The sequence below is a fragment of the Orbicella franksi genome, chromosome 1 (genome assembly GCF_964199315.1).
Source record: "Orbicella franksi chromosome 1, jaOrbFran1.1, whole genome shotgun sequence".
Classification (NCBI taxonomy): domain Eukaryota; kingdom Metazoa; phylum Cnidaria; class Anthozoa; order Scleractinia; family Merulinidae; genus Orbicella; species Orbicella franksi.
The window spans coordinates 34,934,571-34,956,025 of record NC_138145.1 but is presented as its reverse complement, the minus strand read 5'-3'; the positions used below and the strand labels follow the sequence as shown (position 1 = coordinate 34,956,025).

Genomic DNA, 21,455 nt, shown 5'->3' with positions numbered 1-21,455 from the left:
TCATTCAATATGTCAACAAACCGCCTACCAGCTGTTTAGTTTATTGAGTTTACAATCGATTTTCGTGAATTTCTTGGCTTTTTCGTATAGAATAAAGTTCAGACTTCGATTAAACGCTTATGTGGATAAAATAGTTTATCCATCCTTCAATTGCAAGTTCGCGTCCTCAATTAACATAAGTCGATCTGAAACTTGTCATATTTAATAAGAATTTAATTTGACTAGCAGTGTTCTAAAACAGAAACATGCAGATGTTTTAATTGAGAGGAGCCACGCTCGTAGCGACTACAGGTAAAAATTGAAACTTCTGAATTCTCTCTCCGTTTAACGGAAAAAACACGAGAAAAACGTAGTTTACACTTTCTATTGCGTTACTCGGTGATGGAGGCTTATGCCATAGAGAGTGGCAACGGAAAGTAGTAAATAATATGCTGAAAAAAAAAAAGGACAATTCAAATAAAAGCAGAAGTCTGTTCTCAAATTTCATCTTTTTTGGATCATTTCTTTCGTGCTGCGAGCACTATCAAAAAGCACTTTCTTTGATGCGGATATTTTTTAGACCTAAGCCAGCCCTCAAAAAATACAGCAAACTGTACGGGTCCGCAAATGATCCCAGGACCGCAAATGATCCCGGACCGGAAATGATCCCGATCAAAAAATAGGAATGGCATGGATTTATATCAGAGGAAGGTGAGAACATGTACAAAAATTATGAACTAAAAAACATGTTTCATCATTTTACAAAAAAAAAATATTCCACAGTTGCTGTTTTGTTCCTCGAAGGGTACAGATCGTTTTCACTACTCATAGCATAAGAAGATCAGCAGCCCGATGGGCTGCCCGCAGTGGAGCTGATGATAGCACCATCAAAAGGGCTGGCAGATGGTATGTGAGACGTAGTAATATATCAAACATGATAGACAGTGAAATCATCAAAATCTATGCTAATTAAGACTGGGTATCCAAACCGCCTTCGTAACTGTGATTTTCTATGTTTTAACTTGATCAGGGTAGTACTAGTACAATGAGAAAAAAAATCGAGTTTGTTGCGCGCGGAGATTACCAAAAGTCACCTAAATAACCGTACTTGTCAGCATTGTGGCGTGAAAACAAGCACGGTGACCCCCTCTTTTTACCACGTTTTCAATATCTCCTTGTCCTGTAACAGCAGCATACCAAGTTTCATCGGAAATCTATGGCGGGTTCTTTTACTAGGGAATCACCTCAATTTCCTTACGCTTCCGCGAACAGTGTGAAAGTGACAAAAGTGTGATACAGGGATACAGCACAGAGGACTACTTCTGACTGCATAAGAAAGGTAGGTAGCTACACTTCAACAAATGTTACATACCTCAGGTTCATTGCCAGCAGAAGAAGCCAACGCTGCCTCTTCGCCCTGAGAATTCGTGTCCATAATATTTTTATGTCAGTAAATCCCACGTTTAAGTAAGCGCTCAGATCGATGCAGGCGCTAAAGGCTTAGCAGCCATGCCTTCGTGTAGGACAGTGACGTACGTAGTTGTAGAAATCCCTGTAGGATTCTGTAGGATTCCTACCAACTACCATTGCCATATATGGTGCAAAGAAAAAAATAGTAATAGTGTTACTCTTTTCGTTGTACGTCCGATAATAAAAATTATTATATGGCTGCGTCTCACAAAGACTGGGAACCACCGAATTCACGAATATGATTGGCTGAAATCGATGTTGACCGCGGTCTAGATTTTCCCATCTAGACCGGCATCTAGCTAGACCGGTTTCATTTTGCGTTGACAAAGTAGCAAACTAAAATACAAAAATGTTCACCATTTTCTTTTATTTTCTTCTCAATCATTTATGGCACTGCCAAAAAGCCTGATGACAGAACAAATAAGTAAAGAGAACGAGCAAATTTCGGCAGGTTTAAGTTAAGCTCATCGCCGTTCGCAAGCAAACTGTCGGCAAACCAGTTACATTAAACGAATTAGAGTTTTCTTCTTTGCCATATAATAAACATCTTATTAACCGAGCTAAGTCGGTCTGTATGGGAGAATCTTGACCTCGGTCGTGTGTACAGACCTCACTGCGTTCGGTCTGTACTCACGACCTCGGTCAAGATTTTCCCATACAGACCTCCAGCTCGGTTAATAAGAGTTAATAATAAATCGAAAACCAACCAATGAAAAAAAGCTAAGAAATTGTAATGTATGCTATAGAAGATAACTAAATAAGACACTTTCCAAGTTTTAGGCCTGTGCGTTTCCCCAAACTTCAGACATTCGTCGTAAATGTTTCCCAGAAATTTACAGAGCCCAGTAAGAATGTTGGTGTACATCCGTGGTACACCAATATGGCGACCGGAATATAGTGTAAACATCTGGAACTTACTTTGGCTTTCTAGGCGACTGATTATCAGTACTAAACAAACAAGCATTTACATAACCCCTTTTCCTAATGCTCTATCTTCCAAAAAAGCTCAATATCATGAGATAAGTATATATTTTTCAACAAACTCGATCGTAGCCTTATGTCACGCAACCTCCATAACCCTGAAATTCAAAATGCTCTGGTTTCCAAACGAAGCACGCTAATTGTAAATAGATATAAATATACCGCCTCTTATACCTAATGCGGGATAAAAACACGTCACGTGAAGACGATCTATTGAATTAGAAGTCTTGGAAAAACACATACTTGTAAACATTCTCGAAATCCCGGTGGCGATAGTATCAAACATCTATCAAACAGCTAATTGTCAAAACGAAGTGCAAGCCTTGGCCTTGCTTGCATGGTCATGAAGCTGATATTCATAACTATAGCTTGGAATTTTGGCTTCTTATAATACTCAAGTAGTCATTTCCGAGAAATTAAAGCCAAAATACGACCAAGGAAAAATTACATAATAAATTTGTTCAAATTTCCAGTGCTACACACTAAGTGTTTTACAGAGTGATGAAGCGTTGTAGGCTTGTGGGTCTACTCAGGTGACAGCGTCTTCTGTAATAGTTGCTTCATGGTTAGATTTTAGTTTAAAACTTTAGACGAGTGGCGTTAATGGCTGATAAAATGTGATTTAACTATAACACCGAAATATCAATGTTTAACAAAGGAGGATATGTAGCGTATGTTGCACTGATCATAATTTTACTGAGAATTGCAAAGAAATGCAAGCCAAGTCGTGTTTTGATGATTGAGTGGTGATATTCATAACATCGTAGTTAGCAACACAATTTAGTCGAAAGTATGAAAAAAAACAAAAAAAAAAACAAAAAAAAACAAGTCGTAAGCCATTATGATTATAAGATGGCTTTAATAAAGACATCGGTATTCACGTACGCCAATTCCCTATCCACACCTTCCCACCATCCATGGCATTCCTTATTTTTTAGTCGGGATCATTTGCGGTCCCTATCGGGGATCATTTCCGGGCCGGGATCATTTGCGGTCCTGGGATCATTTGCGGACCCGTACAAAACGCTAGACCCGTGGAAAAAGAAGTTCAGTTACAAACAAAGAGGAAAAATACTTCCACGGGTCTCGATTTAAACATCCGGTTCTTCTACATCACCGACAAAATAAAAATAGCCAACTGATTTAACACCTCAAGTTTAAGGTGGTTCGACTTGAGCACCGCCATTATCAATCCAACAGAAAATCAAACTTTACTGGTGTGCTAGAGGAAGATAAAAGTTTCAAATGGGTACATTTCACCAGGATCTGAGTTTTCATAGCAACGAAATGACGCCATACCCCATTTTACATAAGACCGAATAACTTGCCATCAGGGATAATTTTGGAAGTACGACGACGGGATCTTGGACTTGACATAGTTTTCTTAACGATGGCGAGATTTTAAAAAAATCTGTTAGAGCGTTTTCGATAAAATTGCGAGTGAAGTTTCAAGGTGTCAAAATACAACAAAAACAAGCTGTTTTAAATGTTATTGCAAACCATATGTCCTCAAGACTTGACTAAATGGTTTTCTGGTCTTAAATGAATCTTATAACATCTAATTACTCGCAAACTCTAGTATGCTTCCGGAAAATCGACGGGACACGATCCCGCGTTTTATGAATTCATGATATACAAAAATGTACAATAGCATGGTGATTCGAGACAAAAGAAAATTATAATGAAGGCAACAAACAACGTGAGTGAAAATCAGCCCAATTTTTTCTTGGGTTGACTCTGAAAATTAGCAGCTTAAAAATGTTTCAATTAATTTGAAACTCTGGGATTACGTTGAATATGGATTAATCTTATTGAGGTCCGCGGTCTAAAAAAAAAAATTGTCCGGTGTTTTTTTTTTTTTAAATTCCCGCTTAATTTAATAATTTTAGGGGCAATTTTTGATGGAAAGCAAAGTAGCAACCCCAAAGTCAAAAATTTATGTGACGGGCTATTGTTTAGGACTACTGTACAGGCCCGCAAATGATCCCCGTAATGCATAACCTCTTACTAGAACCTAACTGACAAAAAACTAAATTCAAATATCTACCCATGCAGGCAATTGGCTCAGTTCGCCTGTTTCTTGCAATGGAATTGAACACGCTTTTGAACTGCAATAACACACTTGCAAAAATTACGCAGTAATTCTTCAAGAGTGTACATTCTTCATGCAATACGTCTACAAGTAAAGTTGTAAAAGAAATGGACATTAAAGAAAACGCTAGAAATACGAAGATTAGAAACATTCCAAGCTGATTTCAATCGTAGCAACTTTTTGTTGAATTAGCAAACATTCTCGAGTCTATATATTTTATGCTTATTGTATTTACATTGTTGTTTTGTTCATATTTAAGGACATTTTTCTAATCAGGGTTTTAATTAATTGATGCCGTTTGTAACCTGCAGATTCGCATCTTCGATGCACAGCACTGAGACTTTTGAGATTCATTTCGAAGCTTAGAACCGGCGCTACACATTTAGTGGGTGAGTGTCAATCTTCAACAACCCTTAAGCGTACAATTGGAGAGAGGTAAATCCTATAAACCTCCGGCGAAGATTTTTTCCAATTTGAAAGGGCGCTTTTCTCTCTGATGATGAAACTTTCAGTAGCTCTTCATTCACTCCTTCCAGAAATTTTGATTTACCAAGTGTTTCTCTGTCACTCCCTACTCCCCTTAGGAGATTTTTGCCGGTCACGTGACGTGACCATTAGACTTTAGTCGCCATGTGTTCAAGTTAGCGAGTGTTTTGAATCGCAGGAGTTTGGCAGAAAGTTGTTATTGTGCCGTTCGTTTAGCTCGAAGCAAACATTTCGGTAAGTTAATGAAATGGAAACTTGTCCAATATGCAGACGACCTCACTGCCTTTTTATCCGATTTAACATCCGCACAAAATCTCTTTAAATTACTTGATCGTTTTGGAAAACTATCAGGTTTAAAGGTTAATTATACTAAAACAGAGGCAATGTGGATTGGTTCGTGTCATGACAGCCCCAAGAGACCCTTATCTTTAAAATGGTGCAAAAGCGTAAAAGCTCTTGGGGTACGCTACAGTTATAACAAAGAAGTGTCTTTTCAGAAAAATTTTTACGACAAGATTGCCGAAATTAAAAAACAAATACATCAGTGGAGCTGGAGAGGTCTCTCTTTATTTGGTAAAGTATCAATCATTAAAAGTCTTCTTCTCCCTAAATTGGTATATATATTTTCTATCCTCTCACCTCCCTCAATATTTATATCACTGATTCAAACGATAATATATAAATTCTTGTGGAAAGGGCCTGATAAAATAACCAGAAGAGCTACAATTAATTGTTCTGACTATGGTGGGTTAAATCTCACTGATTTAGAGACTTCAATTAAGTCTCTTAGATTAGCATGGATTTCGAAAATTTTTAATCCTGAACTGTCTCCATGGAAAAGCTATCTTAGACATTTGCTCAAACCTTATGGAGGTTTTTCTTTTTTCACTGCAACTATAATATTAATGACTATCATATTAATTCGATTTTTTATTTAGAAATGCTGCGGTGGTGGTCTGAATTTCGCTCAAATTTTTCAACGGATTCTAAAGCTTTTGACTCTATAATTTGGAATAATTGTAATATAAAGATAGACGGCAAACCGATCTGTTATCATAACTATATGAATGCTGGGGTAATTTTTATCAGCGACTTAATGTATTCTCGGAACAATGTTGAATCTTTAACATAGCAAAGGACAAGGGACTAATTGGCTCAAATTACTTGACGTGGTCTGCTGTTCCTTGCTCTGTGCCAAAGCATTTAAGGAATCTCATCGTCGATAGAAACGTTTTAAATACACTTGAGTTAAAATGTGGTAACAAAGATTTTGATCCTCTCTCGAGCAAGAGCAGAAACTTTTATGCTTTTCTCATTCAAGAAAAAGTCAAACATTCAAGAGGGTTCTCTAAGCTAATGTCAGATTTTAACTTAAGTGAGGAAGAGACTCGAAAAGCGTTTGTACTGGCAAAATCAGTTGCTCTTGAAACGTTTGTACAATGTTTTCAGTTCAAAATTTTAAACGACATTTTGTTTTTGAATACCCGATTAGCAAAAATCGGAAGGATTCAAAGTGATCTTTGTACGTTTTGTCAAACCTCTCGAGAAACATTAGAACATTTCTTTTATCGATGCTCCTTCTCAACAGAATTTTGGACTAAATTTGAAAACTCTTGGTTGACAGTAACCAGGGAGTAAATAAAACTGGAATATATTAACATTATATTAGGAATATTAGATCAGAGATCTAACCTGCTTAACTACTTTATCATTTTAGGTAAAATTTATTTATGGAATTGTCGCAAAAATAAACAAATCCCTCTCTTTTTGCCTTTCGAAGATGTGGTCAAGAGAAAATATGAAATTGAAAAACTTATAGCCTCTCAAAGCATCTTAAGCTTAAAACATTTTTAGGCAAAATGGAACCTAGTTTTGAATAACAATCCAATTTTTTTTGTAAAGGAGTAAGCGCTGCTTGTACATTATGTAAATTTATATGTACATTCATGATAATTCAAATAGCTGTATTGTAATTTCATATAAAGTATCTTGTTAACACGAAAAGTAATTGTGTAATTAGAGTGCAATGTAGAGTAAGATTCGTATTATCAGTTGTGTAGGCAGAGCATCTGCAGTAGTTGTTGTGTGTAATCGTAGTGTTAGTAGTAATCGTAGTGTAAGTAACGGTCGTATTGTAAGTAAGGTCAGTAGTGGCGTAAGTGATATTAGTATTGTAAGTAATGTAAGTATTGTAGATAATGTTAGTATTGTAAGAAGTCTTAGTAGTGTAAGTAATGTTAGTATTGTATGCAATAGTAAAAAAAAAAATAATAATAATAATAATAATAAATTAACATTTCGCCTTTGCTATTCAAAGAAACATTTGGAACTTAATACCCTTTGCAATTTTCAAGAAAACCTCACTCTCACGTATACATTCATACACGTATGCCTTTGATGGAAGCGAAGAGTTTTAATCAAGTTGTTGTAACTTCGTTCATCGACCCAGGCCGTGCGGTAGATGTGTGCCTTTTGAGCTTGAGCCCATTGTGAACTGTGAGTTTTTGACGTTTGTTTTGAGAAGAAATAAAGACAGGTACTACGGTACTGACATTCTCCTTATCGTTTGACTTTGTCATAGTAGTTGCGTTATCAAATGAAGCTTAAGCCAAATGTCTTCTTTTTAAAAACATTGACGTTTCCATTTTTACATCTATTGTTATTTTGAATTAAAATTCCATCAATTTACTACTTTTTTGTCGTTTTCTATATCATTTATCATTCCAGTACGACGTCTTAACGAGAAACAAGATAACATCTCTTCTAGTTCAGCAGGCTGGGGGCTTTTCACTACATGCAAAATAATTTTGATGGGGCCAACCATTTCCCCTGTGGGACGATGGGGATAAGATTTTGTTTGTATGTCCGAGAAGTAAATTAAAGTTTTGCTCGTGTATCGGTAATTGGCAGGTTTATCCAGTTCTCCTGCGTTATTTCATTTGCTTGAAAATTATTGTGCCAACTCAGTCTGTATGCAACAGCAACAATTTATTGGTATTCCCATATATATGGATGGTATTACCTTAAATAACATATAAAATAAACAAAAGAAAAAAAATTAAAGGTAACACTGAATGCCACTAATCACATTAAATTAAATAGAATTACAAGTTTCTCTTATATGCAATGCTTCATACACAAAATAACCTAGTTTCTTACAAATAAACCAATCAATATTATTAAATGCGGAAGATCATTGTGGCTTTCAGATATTGCAATGATGTGAAGTATATATGAAATAATTCATGTTTGAACTGCGGTTGTAAATGAAAGTGAAGAATGATCATCGCAGTAAATTTTCCAATTTAAGCAATTGGAAAGAAGAAGCCTGAAAAAATCAGGGCTTCAACGGGATTCGAACCCGTGACCTCCGCGATACCGGTGCGATGCTCTACCAACTGAGCTATGAAGCCACACATTGGGAGCGAGGTCAAGTAATTGAGTTCATATCTTCCCGTGAGGAGTGACATGATGTGAAGTATATATGACATAATGATCACCTGGGACTGCACATACCGGTGTTTAGGACAAAGACCTACGGGGGACGCGCTTTTTCATCTTGTGCGCCAGCACTGTGGAATAGCCTCCCAGTTGATGTGAGAAGTGCCCCATCAGTGGATACGTTTAAAACTAAGCTTAAAACGTTTTTGTTTAATAATGATCTTTAGTATTTCTACAATGAATTTTAGTATCTTATGATGAATTTTAGTATTTAATGAATTTTAGTATTTTATCATCCATTGTAAATATACTTTCCTTATATTGGTTTCGTTATCGTTTTTCTCATTTTTATTCTGTAAGAGCATTGAGATTTTTTAATGTAATGCGCTAGAAATAAATTATTATTATTATTATTATTATTAATTCATATTTGAACTGCGGTTGTAAATGAAAGTGAAGAATGATCATCGCAGTAAATTTTCCAATTTAAGCAATTGGAAAGAAGAAGCCTGAAAAAAATTTACTGCGGTGACCATTCTTCACTTTCATTTACAACCGCAGTTCAAATATGAATTATTTCATATATACTTCATATCATGTCATTCCTCACGGGAAGACATGAACTCAATTACTTGACCTCGTTCCCAATGTGTGGCTTCATAGCTCAGTTGGTAGAGCATCGCACCGGTATCGCGGAGGTCACGGGTTCGAATCCCGTTGAAGCCCTGATTATTTTAGGCTTCTTCTTTCCAATTGCTTAAATTGGAAAATTTACTGCGATGATCATTCTTCACTTTCAGACATTGCAATATTAAGATTTCAATTTTGCCATCTTTCTCGTCGGATCTGAATCATCTAGAGTAATTTGATGTAACTTCGATCAGTGAGGTTGGTCTCTGGTTATTTCAGTGCTCCATGTTCATACAATCTGTTCGTGGTAACTGGGGTATCCCGTAAGTCTTTCGGGTAGTCTCTCGGTATGAGGCTCCCGAGTTTCCTTGGAATAATCTTGAGCTCATCTGGGGTGTCTTGGGTATTTGGTTGCCTAGTTCCTGAATGGCTTTCTCCCAGGCCTTCGCGGTCAATTGATTTCGGTGACGTATCCCAGACAAACGGCCCGGAGTAGTTTTCGCTCCGGATCACGTGACCCGAAGCGATTGACCGCGGCGAAAAATTGAGCGCTAAGCCAAGGTGGATTAGGGAGAGTAAAAAACGTAGACTAAGGGAGTGGAGGAGGGGCTAAATTAGTAACTATGTGCCTGACAATTTCTTCTAACAGCAAATCTGATGTGTTTCAAGTATTACGTCCTAGTGATAATCGGTAGCATTGTTTTAGTTGTTGTTCTCCTCAAGTTTACTTCCCGAGAAAGAAATTCTCTTCTGGGCCTCGCAAAACAAGCTTTTTTGCCATACATCGTCCGGAATCAGCAGTATGTTTTTACGTGTAAGGACCGCTCAGGTGTCTTTGGACGAATTTGTCGATGCAGAGGAAGAACTGGGCGCTAGTAGCGGAGGCAGAAATCTGGGAAACGTTGTATACGAATCACGTAAGTGAATAGATACTATTGGATGGGTCAAATAAAACATAGTTTCTGATGACAACTAATTGTTCCGAGAATGACTCACCGTAAGAAAATAGAAAGGACTTTCTTAGCGTAGGCTCCTCTGCCTTACGCTCTTCACACTCGGGTTTTGAGGGTTGCGGACATGTTTCTCGCTCGGAGCTCGGCTTGTGTCTTAGTCTAATAAAGGAATAGATAGGGTAATTTAGGGCTTTGGCTCGGATATGTAAACTTTAAAGTACACGCAGAGCTGTAGGGAAACGCAGAAACTTAACAACAGCCCTAACAAAATCTCTGATATCTTACAACGTCAAAAATCGCATATTAAAGTCACTGGCGATTGGTGACAACCCGAATTGTTTTTTAAAATGTATTTAGTTCAATCCCCGCTGCTCTTGAATAAACGTCCCACGAAAACGTCCAAAAATTTAATGAGCGCACCGGCGCTTTTTCAAGTAAATAGGGAAAAGTGATCTTATTCGGTCCGATATTTGGCTGTGGTTCCAACATTGTGTTGTTGTGACTGGTCCTGTAATACATGTGCCTATGATTTTTAAGTTTATGACGGGTTAATTTTTAACATTTCAAAATAAAAATGAGCGATAGAAATTTTACACAACGTTTCGATGTCGTCATGACATCATTATCAAGTGAAAAGAAAATAATGGTTCAACAGTGTTATATATGCGGTGAGAGGTGTGATTGTTCATTAACATATTTGTTTAAACAAATAGTTTCGCGCGGATGGAATCCGATTGCGTGTTCAGGCTAGGTTTCTTAACCTTAGCCTCTAACCTACCATTCTCAGATAAACTAAACGTTTCGGGCTTAGCCCTTCTTCGACTGAAGAGGGGCTCAGAGAAAAATTTGACACCTTTAAGAGCATTTTGAGCCTTATATCCAGCATTCTTTTTGACCTGTTCAAGCACGACCGATCCCAATGACTTTTAATGGTGTGAAAGTTCAGAAAAGTTTAGCATTAAAAGTATGTTACTGCCCGTCACTTTACACCTCATTAACTAAAACTTAAACCGAACCTATAGCTATCTGCTACAACTTTAATTTTCAACTGCTGTTTCGGTTAACTGAATGGCAACATGGTTTACATGAAGACTTATACTACAAATGAATGTACCGATTGTTGTTGAATGCAAGACATGAACACATTTCTTTCCTTTATCGGCTACATACAAATGTCCATCTTTAGACACGGCAACAAACTGAGGGGACTCGAACCCAGTGATGGTTGTAACATATCTCCCTTCCAGTGTGAAAACTTGCAGTCGACCGGCATTACTGTCACATACAATTAAATTGTCGAACTTGTCAACAGCGAGCCCCAGTGGGGCCGTCAGCTTTTCATTAGTGTCCCCCTCAGCGCCAATATCGTAGAGGAAAGTTGCATCATCGTTGAAAACTGATACGCAGTGTTCTTCGCCATAAGAAACGAAAAATTTGTCTTGGTGATGAATTGCGAAAGAAGGGGAGCCATATTCGTATGGATCACCAAGGCTCTGAAGTAACGCTTCTCCATTGGGTGAGAGAACTTTAACAAGAGCATCATTGCTGTCACACACGATCACGCGGCCATCACGTGCCACTGATACCGAATGTGGGTCCTTTGTGTGCCTCATAAAATACCTCACGAAGTTTCCACCCACAGTACACAGAGTAATTTTCGCACGATGAATGACGACGACGTCTCCAGAAATGGAAAATGCCACTGACTGAGGAAGTTTCAGTCTCTTGCCAGAGCATCTTTCTCCAAACCGACGAAGGTACTTCCCATTAGCATCATACATCTGTATTCCAAAACAACGATCTAGAACAGCAATATTTCCATTCACTTGACTAATTGCAACATCTCGTGGTAACACAAGTTTTCCGTCTCCGTGAAACAAGGAATGTAGTGATGAAAGCTTTCCCACTTCTTGATCATGAATTTTAGTTCCTAGATTACACCCTCTTTGGTACTGATGTGGAGTTACTTGAACACTCCATGGACTATCAGTCAGCGGTTGTCCATTAACGTTAACCATGACGTCATGTTGGCCAGCGAGTTTGGGGGTAAACGTAACTTTGTATCTGCCATCGTTTTCATCTGCGAATTCCGTTTCTAATTCTTTACCCAGTGGGCTCTGAATTCTCACCTTCACCTGGTCGTTCTCATGATAACATTGTTTCCCTTTTGAATCTCTTGTGAGAACTAAAATCTTTGTTTCCCTTCTAACAACAGGCTCTGTTAAACCGTCTGCGCTTGCCTCGGTCTGTGATGGATCGGTGTTACTGACAATTAACTGCCCTGGACTACGATTTAAAACACTATGACATAGATCTTCGTCTACAGCGTAATCTACAAAAGGAAGAACAAGTGCTTCTGTTTCTTTCGAATTGAGAAGATCTTTGCAGCGACCAATAATCGATTTCTGTTCTTTCACAATTTCCATGTCAATGTTTCTTTTCAGAACACATCTACCGTGTTCCACTGGGCTTGTTAATTGCGTTGCGAACAAGTCCAGTTTTCGTTGTTTTCTTTCGTGATGTTTTTGTTGATGTCTAGAAATGTCGTTGATCCTTGTCAACACTGCTTTCTCGTGCTGTTTCAAATTTTTAATTAGTTTCTTCACAATTGCTTTCACGTTCTTACGGGCTGCGTGAAGTTTTTCCGTTCTACTCTTGAAGAGATCTTCACTTTTTTGAATCTCATCTTTACTCGCTGAGATTTCGTCTTCTGCTTTCTTCAGAATCTTATCAAGTCGCTTCTTTCCTTCTCGAGCAGCCTGTTTAATGTCAACTACATCATGTTGCGAATGGCGGTCATCATGACAGATGGGGCAAATACATTCGTTGCATTCGTCGCAGTAATGAAGTAATTCTTCTCCTTCGTGGCCCTCCTTTTCGCACATAACTGGTCCTTCTAAAAGATGTTCCAGATGTCCTTTCTCAAGCAAAACATTTCTGTGATCCCTGGTAACCCTTAAGCGGCGGTGAGCTCTCTCGCAGGAAGAACAAAGGTAATCTTTGCAAACAAAACAGTACGAAATTACCATCTTCCCTTCGTTACAATTCATGCACTTCTTCGCCGCTTGATGTCCTTTAAACACAGTCAAGATCTCCTTGAATCGATCCAAGTGAAACGAAGTGGGAAAATCACTGAATGTGTTTTCTTCCGGGATTGGAATCGATGTCTCACAAATGACACAGCTAATTTCGTCTTGATGTTGTCTTCTACCAATACGTGCCAAGTTATCGAGGCACATTAGACAGAATGAGTGCAAGCAAGGTAAAGTCTTGGGATCTTTAAGCGTTTCCGAGCAAACTGGACATTTTGCTGTTACCTCGAGATCTTCCCAACACAAACGCGAAGCCATGATGTGTTCTTGGCTTCTTTGTGTACAGACATCACGTGACGATCGCGTGTTTTTGTTTCGTTTCCTCAGAAACGAAACGGTATTGTTTTCAGTTCAGGGGTGAACTATGTACATAGTGATTTGTAATATCCAATCAGAGTAAAGTTCGTAATATTTAATGTAAATACGGCAGCAAAATTTCAGCCAAAACTCGGTGCATCGTAACAAAATGTGTCATTTGCGACATTTCAGTGAAACTCTCGTTTCTCCGTATTATCTTACACAAGATAACTGCGAACTGGACTTGATAGTGATAGTCAAAAAGAAATATATTTTCGAAGTAGAGACACCGCCACACCACGCGATTTGACCACCAATGCGATATCTTAAGCCGATGGAAGCAGTTAGGACAGTTTTTGTTTTCCGTTTCAGAGTGATTTATTGACATAGTGAGTATGAATGTTATCAGGGTAAACGCTTGTAATTCACAGGGTAAACATGTTCAGCAAAAGTAAGGGACCGTTCATTTTTTATGAGGGACGGGGGGCTGGTGGGATTTGGGAAGCACCATTTAAAAATCGCATGACCCCCCTCAGCTTACCAATTTTTTCACATGGCCCCCCCTTATAGCGGTCATTTTTTGGGATGACCCCCCTCCCCCCCACAAAAAAAATTTGAACAAACAATATTTAGATTTCAACTTTTTAAACATTTCTCTATCATCCCCCTACTTCACGTTATTGTGCTCACTATGAAGACAACATTTACAATCCCTCTACTACAGGGAGCTGTTGTTTAAAAAACAAATCAAAAGAAAGAGAAGTCAATTTCGGGTCTCCTAGTTATGGCTCGCCCTGAGCGTGTGGCATTTGGCCTCTCATTGGCATCTTTCTCATCTGAATTGATGAATGCAAGAATGACGTCACTTGAGTCATCTTCTCCCCCAGAGTCAATGGCATCACTGTCATACTCATCATTGTCACTTTCAGCCGTTTCACTGCTGTCCGCACTTGCCCTGTTGTTATTTTGTGTCAATGTCCTTGCATTTCTCAGTGTTGGTTGGCCAGCTCTGATAAGACTCTTCTGCTGCAAGCATGGATATCTTACAATTGCCTTTACTTTTTGACTCTTGCTGCTTTTCAAATGCTGCTTCAGCCCGTGGTGGTTCAAGTACTTGTTTAGTTCTGGAATACGTAGCTTTTTAAGCTTGGTTAGATCTTCGCACAACTCAGTCCAAGGATAATCCTCATATGATTTATCTTTTGCGTCCTTACTTAACTTTGCCTTTTCTTCTGCTCTCTTTTTCCTTTTAAATTCCAGCACTTCAAGATGCTGAAGATAATCCACCACAAACTTTGATTTGACAATAAACTTACCTGCAAATAGAGCAACGCTCTCTGGGTCAGATAAAAACCAGCCTGCCACTTCCATGCTCTTTCTTCGCTTGGACCCTTGGCTGCCAGTCATCTGGATCACGCCCTTCTTTTGGGGTCTTCTGGTAGGAGAGGTAGCGGTATTCCGGTAGGCAGGAATGGTCAGGAACTGGTTTAGGGTATCTTTCTATGGGTGGTCCAGTCCATTCACAACAAAAAGAACAAATTTTTCCTACCTTTTCTTGACAGGACAACTTTAGAAACTCCCTGTAGTTCTCCCCCTCCTCATAGTGCTCATTCATAAACTGCTCAATCTTACGGAAGTAACAGTGGCCTGGAACAAAGTCTTTCCTTGCGCCTGCATTGTGATACTAAACCAAGTACGAAGTGTTGTGAAAAAACTGGAAATCTGTTGATGTGTTGTGTGAAACACATTCTTACATTTAATTTACAGATGTCTTTATTTGGAAGGTTTTTACCTCTACTCTAGTGATAGGCATGTATAAATGTTGCCCTGTGCAGGTAAAACAGAAAGCTGTTGAAGTACAAGAAGATGAGCCGGTAAGTGTTAATTTCTTGTCAAAGTTCCTATTTTTATCTGGACATTAAAAACGCATGTATGCTTCACTTTTATAATGAGAAACTTCTGTATTTTCCTATTGTAAAGATAGCACCTAAAACTGTTTGAACATTTTTAAAATAGTATGCGTCTTTTAATATATCGTTTGACTCAGGTCTACATTTCACTACACGAATACAACATTAAATGGTTACACGAACCATGATCATTCAATAATATCAGTTCAAGATAATAAATAAAAAAAATCGCCTTTCCTTTTCTGGTAGGTCACTAGTTCCTCCTCTGCTGATGATACAACCATACCTCAGGGTCTCCGGAAAACAAGCCTTGGCTATATTGTTAATCCAATCGGGAAAAGAGCGCATTACTACTTGAGCATCATGAAAGAGGCTCATTCCAAAATGCGCAATAATGACGAAAGCGACGAGTCGTTTGAGAAAAGGTTTGCAGCATAACGATCCAGGCAGTTTGACATCTTACAAGCGAAAGAAGCAATCTTTCTAAGTGTGGTTGGCTGTTCAGAAAGGGCGAATGAGTTTTCCATGCCAGGGTACCAGTTGAAGCCCAGTGATGGAAGAAAACTGAACTTCTCCATCAAAGAGCACAGAGCAATGGTGGAAAAGTTGAATGTCATATTGAAAGATGTAAAGGAACACGATTCCACACTCTTTCAGTCCAATGAGCTTGCTTTAAAGCAGGGCGAAGAATTTGCCCACAGTTTTAATGTAAAACAGATCAAATGTATAGAAGCTAAGTTGACAAAGGTCACGCAGGACATGGAAGCACTAGAAACTGTGTGAAATGGGGTTGACTAGCCTACACGATTTCTACGGTTCGTGACATTTGTACATTTGCCGTTCTCTGTTCGGTCACTCGACCTTTCTTGTCGCTTCACTCGTGTTCATGAAGGGCACTTCATGTTGTGTAATAAGGAGGAATTTTAAGTGAAGTTGAGCCGTTAGATCGTGCTATGGCAATTTTTTTTATAGGTCATAGGTCTGCGTGTTATCTGCATGTCGACTCGTTGAGTTTGACACCTGTAATTTGCCGTGTGTTTTTGCATTTTTTAGGCTCATTTCTAATGCAAGATATGCTTTTATAAGTCTCCATGAATTTGCTTTTGAGGGACAAAATATGAAATTTACCGTGAACATGTTGCTTACTTGCATTCTATATTGTGACGCCGGGCCCGGCTGTGATTAGAACTGTTTGCAAGCACAGTAGGTAGATCCTTATCACGGATATCATATTTGCTCTCGTACGATTTCCTTCGGAGACGCCGTAGCTTTACTTTGAGAAAGCTATACGTTTGTCTAGTGACATTCTTATGTTTCTTGCAGCTATCTGATGGAGCTTATGTTTCTCTTGCTCGATGTATAGGTTTATTCCTCCTTTGGTTGTTCTGGCACCACATGATTCAAATGTAGCTGTTTACGCGCAAGTCCTGTTGACTGTTTTGCGTGTTTTATATGCCATTGTTCGGCTTAGTTCAGGCAAGACCATGGTTTCGATCCTCCATGTGGATCTCATCAGTTGCCGGTATTTCTAAAATACTCTGTACATCTGAAGTTGCTAGCGCAACTCGTACCTCTGTGAGAATGCAAGACAATCTGCGGCTTGGCACAAACTTCTCGTGGTGTGTACCCTTGTGACGGATAGAACATGTCTGGTTTCTATTGGCTATGACAGCTAGCCAATGGCGTAATGTACTTTTCGATCCTTACTTTTTTGAAGCTTGACCTCGTTATTGTGTGTTTCTTTGACGGCATTTTTTCTAGATTTCTAGGCACTCGATGGCTGATCTGCAATTTGGAGCTATTTTGATTTAACGCAAATGTTCTTTTGCAAACCCCCTCTTTAAAATGGGGTTGATGCTATACATTGAGTGCGTATATTTTGCTTTAAGCTCCTTGACGTTAGTTGAGTGCTGCTATGTCTTGCACGATGTAGAACGGGGCACGTCCATAATAATCATATCAGTGTGAAATGGGGTTGACTAGCCTACACGACTTCTACGGTTCGTGACATTTGTACATTTGCCGTTCTCTGTTCGGTCACTCGACCTTTCTTGTCGCTTCACTCGTGTTCATGAAGGGCACTTCATGTTGTGTAATAAGGAGGAATTTTAAGTGAAGTTGAGCCGTTAGATCGTGCTATGGCAATTTTTTTTATAGGTCATAGGTCTGCGTGTTATCTTAAGAAGAGCAAGAAGAAGAGCAATTATAACAGCACATTCAAGGGCATACTCAAACAGCAAATCAACAAAAGGAGAAGGAAAAAAGAAAACCGCAGAAAGTCAAATGAAAGAAAGAGGAAGCTGACTGAAAACAACGTCCAACGAGTTTATGGAATCTGTGTTGGAAATCCGCTAGGAAATGATCTTCCACAATGCCTTGTGTACCCTCCTAGAACGGCCGTCCCGGAAGAGTGTATTAAAGTTGAGGATGATGCCACGTCGTTATTTAGAGGAGATGGGCCATACATCGCACAGCTCTTGGAAGGGAATTATTTCACCAATGCTGCAAGAAGCAGAATCACCACCAACCTTGAGCAGGAAGTCAGAGATTATGTTTACACCTTCATGTACCCTGAAGAGTACACTCTGACGGAAAGCATTGCTGCTTCTTGCAGCATTGGTGAAAGAGACTCCCATAGCAGCACAAGCGGCGACGAAGAACTCGACGACAGCGAAGATGAAGATGAGTGCCAGTGAAAGTTGCATTCGAAAGTAACAGTGTTAAATACTTCTTTTCAATAGCTACAAATGCTTTTTGTCGCCAAACGTTTTTTTTAAAGCAGAAGGAAAGTTTGTAATAAATTTGTATCCTGCCTTCTATGTTTATTCTATAGCAATTTTTTTGATATTCAAACATTATCCCATTTTAAAGTTTTACTAAAATATTTCACGTGACCCCCCCTTTTTCCCTTATTTTTTTGGGATGGCCCCCCCCTCGAAAGCCATTTTTTTTCGCATGCCCCCCCCCAAATCCCACCAGCCCCCCCTACCTTATAAAAAATGAACGGTCCCTAACTTCTCGAAACTAAATTTTATTTCGTGACGCGGAAAGAAAAGGGAATTAAAATGTCACGCAGGTAGAAATAATTGGCGACTTAAATGTTTCTAAGTCTTACTGAAACGATTTATTCTAGAGAAACGAAGATATCTGTTTCCGTGCTTGATTTAAATGTGATTAAGATCACAACTACGGCGACATAATTTTGGTCAATCAGAACACTCGTCAGGAATAGCAATCCCGCCCCTATTCTGTGGCTGTTTACGTGAAAAGAACACGCATTTGGTGCGTTTGGACGATACTACAGATACGATATATCGTGGAAGGTAACTGATTCATCATATTGTGTTTTAATTAACGCTGGTATATTGCAAAATAGGCACAATAATGGCTTTTTTATGAGGTTTTCTTTATATCGTAGATGTCGACATTTGCAGATTTAGTTGAATTTCTCGAATTTCGCGCCACAATTCCAGTAGCTTTACTTCTTAGAGCGCGCTTTTGAAAATAAGAAAATTTGTATTTCGACATACCGCGGCATTTCAAGAGCTGGTTTCCATGGAAACACCGATAGCATTTGTATTCTAGCTTCATAATATTCAAGCGAAAGTGGAGGAATAATTGCACAACTGTCGTCACACATGAGGCGTCGTTTTTGAAAAGAAAAATATACTGCGTCACTGACAACGAAACGTAGAGTGCCGCATCCATTCGAATGAAGGACTACCCCGCACAGAAATGGAAAAATTATGCGTCAAATGCTTTTGCCTCTTAGCTTTATTTAGCCTCACACACAATACTTTGAATTTCTGAAAAATTTGGCGGGGCTGAGCGGCCCGCTTCCCAAAGCACTTAGCCTATTTTAGACCAAAGTCTGCGATTTTTCTAACCTATTTATGGCCTGACCCTTAAATTAATACCCTGTTTCAGACCTGCCGTAGTTTTTTAGTTCAGAATGATGTTAAAGGTATTGTGAATGGCTTTAGTGGCTGGTCTTACCGATAATGATGAAAACGTAACTACTTCTAAAAAACATACCTAATTCAAGACTAGAGTGCAAAAACCATACCCAGTTTGAGACCAAAATGACCAAAATCGATACTCTACTTCTGACTAAAATGTCTCAAAAACAAAATGTCCCTCTGACGTACGCTGGACATACCTATATAGCCGATATAAGGGAGCACCCCCCGCCTCCCCTAAGGCGGAGTCAAAGTGAAGTATCACAAGTAAATACATTTCGAAGCGTGTTGACTGTAATACTTGATACATGTGTAGACAACTTAAATTAATTGGCCCCGCACTGATCTGCTCAGTTGTCAGAGCCTGGGGTTTTTCGGCCAGGTGAGGTTTAATACTGAACCTATTGTAAAAGAGAAAGGTAGATTTATACTAAAACTCGATTGAAACAGACCTAGACGAGCTGTTGACGTAATGAACGCGCGAGCAAAGAGAATTTATATTTTGGTAATCAACGTTAACAAGCTGTTTTCCTTTTTTTCGTCGCGGTGTTTTCTAAAAGAAATAGAAAACATGTTCTCCGTGTTACTATCGAATTATAGAAACACTCGTAAAAGTTTGGGAGAACTCGAAAAAGCTGTGGAAACGCTCGCCTGCGGCTCATGTTCCCACAGCATTTCTCGTTCTCCCAAACTCCCACTCTTGTTTCTATAACTCGATAGAAACACGGTACACGCTTTTTATTTTATTTTTTATTTTTATTTCTTAAATAGTAAAATGGTGGCGAAAAGTGATCTAAAATGTGTGAGTTTTTCAAAGGGCTACAGAAACCGAGTGGTTTTTTATTTGTTACATATTGCAAATGAAAATAAAAAGAAGTATTATTTATAAAGACTATAAATTTGGGACTCTCCATTGTATTATTTTGTGGAGTTTTATTCTTTCTTAGTGCAAATGAAAAAAAAACACAAAAAAAACACATAAGGCATTTGCTATATTCACGTGGATCACGTCTGGGAAGACAGAAGAGAGATATAGAATGAAGGCACTGGGTGTAGGACGCGCCCTTTTTTTCTATGATCCCCTCGAGTCCTCGAAGAAGTGAACTAGCTATCGAGTCCCACAAGGCCAAGTTGCACACAAATCATGGAGGTTTTAGTTTCGCTTGGGTGAAAGTACTTTTCACTGTCCTGAGCTTCCCTGATTTGACGGTTGGTGAAAGCCAAAATTAAAGAACAACAAGAAGCTATTTCCCAGAAAGAAATGGTGTTTCGTTTCCGGAAAGGTATTCAAAGTCTGAGAAAGGCCGGGGTTTTGATATCTTGAGCCTGAGAAGTCCTGGGGTGAGGGGGATATGTGCTAATGCGCCAACTTTCTATCACGAATGCCGTTCTCTGATTGGCTACGCTACTCACTACTACTCTATTCTGTGATAGATAGTGAGTAGCGTAGCAGTGTTCCCGGCCTTGTTGACAAAACGACGGCCGATTCTGCGCGTTTTAAAAATGTCTGCGAAGAGGATTTAGATTAAGTTTTGAACAGCTAGTAGATTTATACTAAAACATTTAGATTATTCGCTCTCGCTTTCTATCGCGTGATAGTTGACTCGGACTGCGCCTTCGTCAACTATCACGCGATAGAAATCATAAACATAATCTAATTATTTAATAGGAACACGATTTTTAACCAATGAGCGCGCGTATTTTCTTAGGACTGTTTTCCAATGAGCAATAGTTTGCGGACGGGGTCATTTTGATTGCAATGCAGTCACGATGATACGTTTGTATTTAATTCGATCAAGTTTTGCTTTTCTTTGTTGTGTATTGTAATGTTCTTAAGTCGTTTCATATTTCACTTTAGTTGTTTGCTTGAGGGCCACTGATTTCTAACGGAACTGTTATGTGTAGACTTAGGGTAAATAAAGTATATTATTGCTTTTATTATTACATACTGTGGTCGCTATTTCTTTTCGCACTGGCGAAGAATCCAAAGTTCAATCTTAAAGTATTCCATTATTAATATGATCTGCTCACGCAAAGAACAGATTAGTACATGCATGCTTGGAAGGAATGCATGATTTTCAGGAGTGCGCGTCTGTTAGTAAATCTTGTAATTTTGTCTTGCATATATAACAAAAACCCAGAAAACACACTGAGGAAATGCGCGC

General features: G+C 38.8%; 2 protein-coding genes and 1 long non-coding RNA gene across 3 annotated transcripts; 2 read left to right on the top strand and 1 right to left on the bottom strand.

The window, feature by feature from the left end:
- Window positions 1-11,069: 11,069 nt before the first annotated feature.
- Window positions 11,070-13,733, bottom strand: LOC145464018 (E3 ubiquitin-protein ligase TRIM45-like). Its single transcript, XM_081447831.1, has one exon. It carries the CDS (start codon window positions 13,380-13,382, stop codon window positions 11,070-11,072), a length of 2,313 nt encoding a protein of 770 aa, XP_081303957.1. The 5' UTR covers window positions 13,383-13,733.
- A 789-nt stretch (window positions 13,734-14,522) lies between these two features.
- On the top strand, window positions 14,523-15,846 carry LOC145480711 (uncharacterized). The gene is made up of 2 exons (XR_014048534.1): window positions 14,523-15,295; window positions 15,581-15,846. It is a non-coding gene; the product is annotated as an uncharacterized LOC145480711 (long non-coding RNA).
- Window positions 15,847-15,853: 7 nt separating this feature from the next.
- LOC145480334 (uncharacterized) lies at window positions 15,854-18,569 on the top strand. The gene is made up of 2 exons (XM_081458628.1): window positions 15,854-16,108; window positions 17,527-18,569. The coding sequence occupies exons 1-2, from the start codon at window positions 15,857-15,859 to the stop codon at window positions 18,025-18,027; spliced, it is 753 nt and encodes a 250-aa protein (XP_081314754.1). The 5' UTR covers window positions 15,854-15,856; the 3' UTR covers window positions 18,028-18,569.
- Window positions 18,570-21,455: the final 2,886 nt, after the last annotated feature.

Coding starts and splice junctions, on each gene's coding strand:
- LOC145464018 (XM_081447831.1), bottom strand. CDS start 13,382: ATGGCTTCGCGTTTGTGTTGGGAAGATCTCGAGGTAACAGCAAAATGT.
- LOC145480334 (XM_081458628.1), top strand. CDS start 15,857: ATGCCAGGGTACCAGTTGAAGCCCAGTGATGGAAGAAAACTGAACTTC. Junction 16,109..17,526: donor ACATGGAAGCACTAGAAACT/GTGTGAAATGGG, acceptor AAGAGCAAGAAG/AAGAGCAATTATAACAGCAC.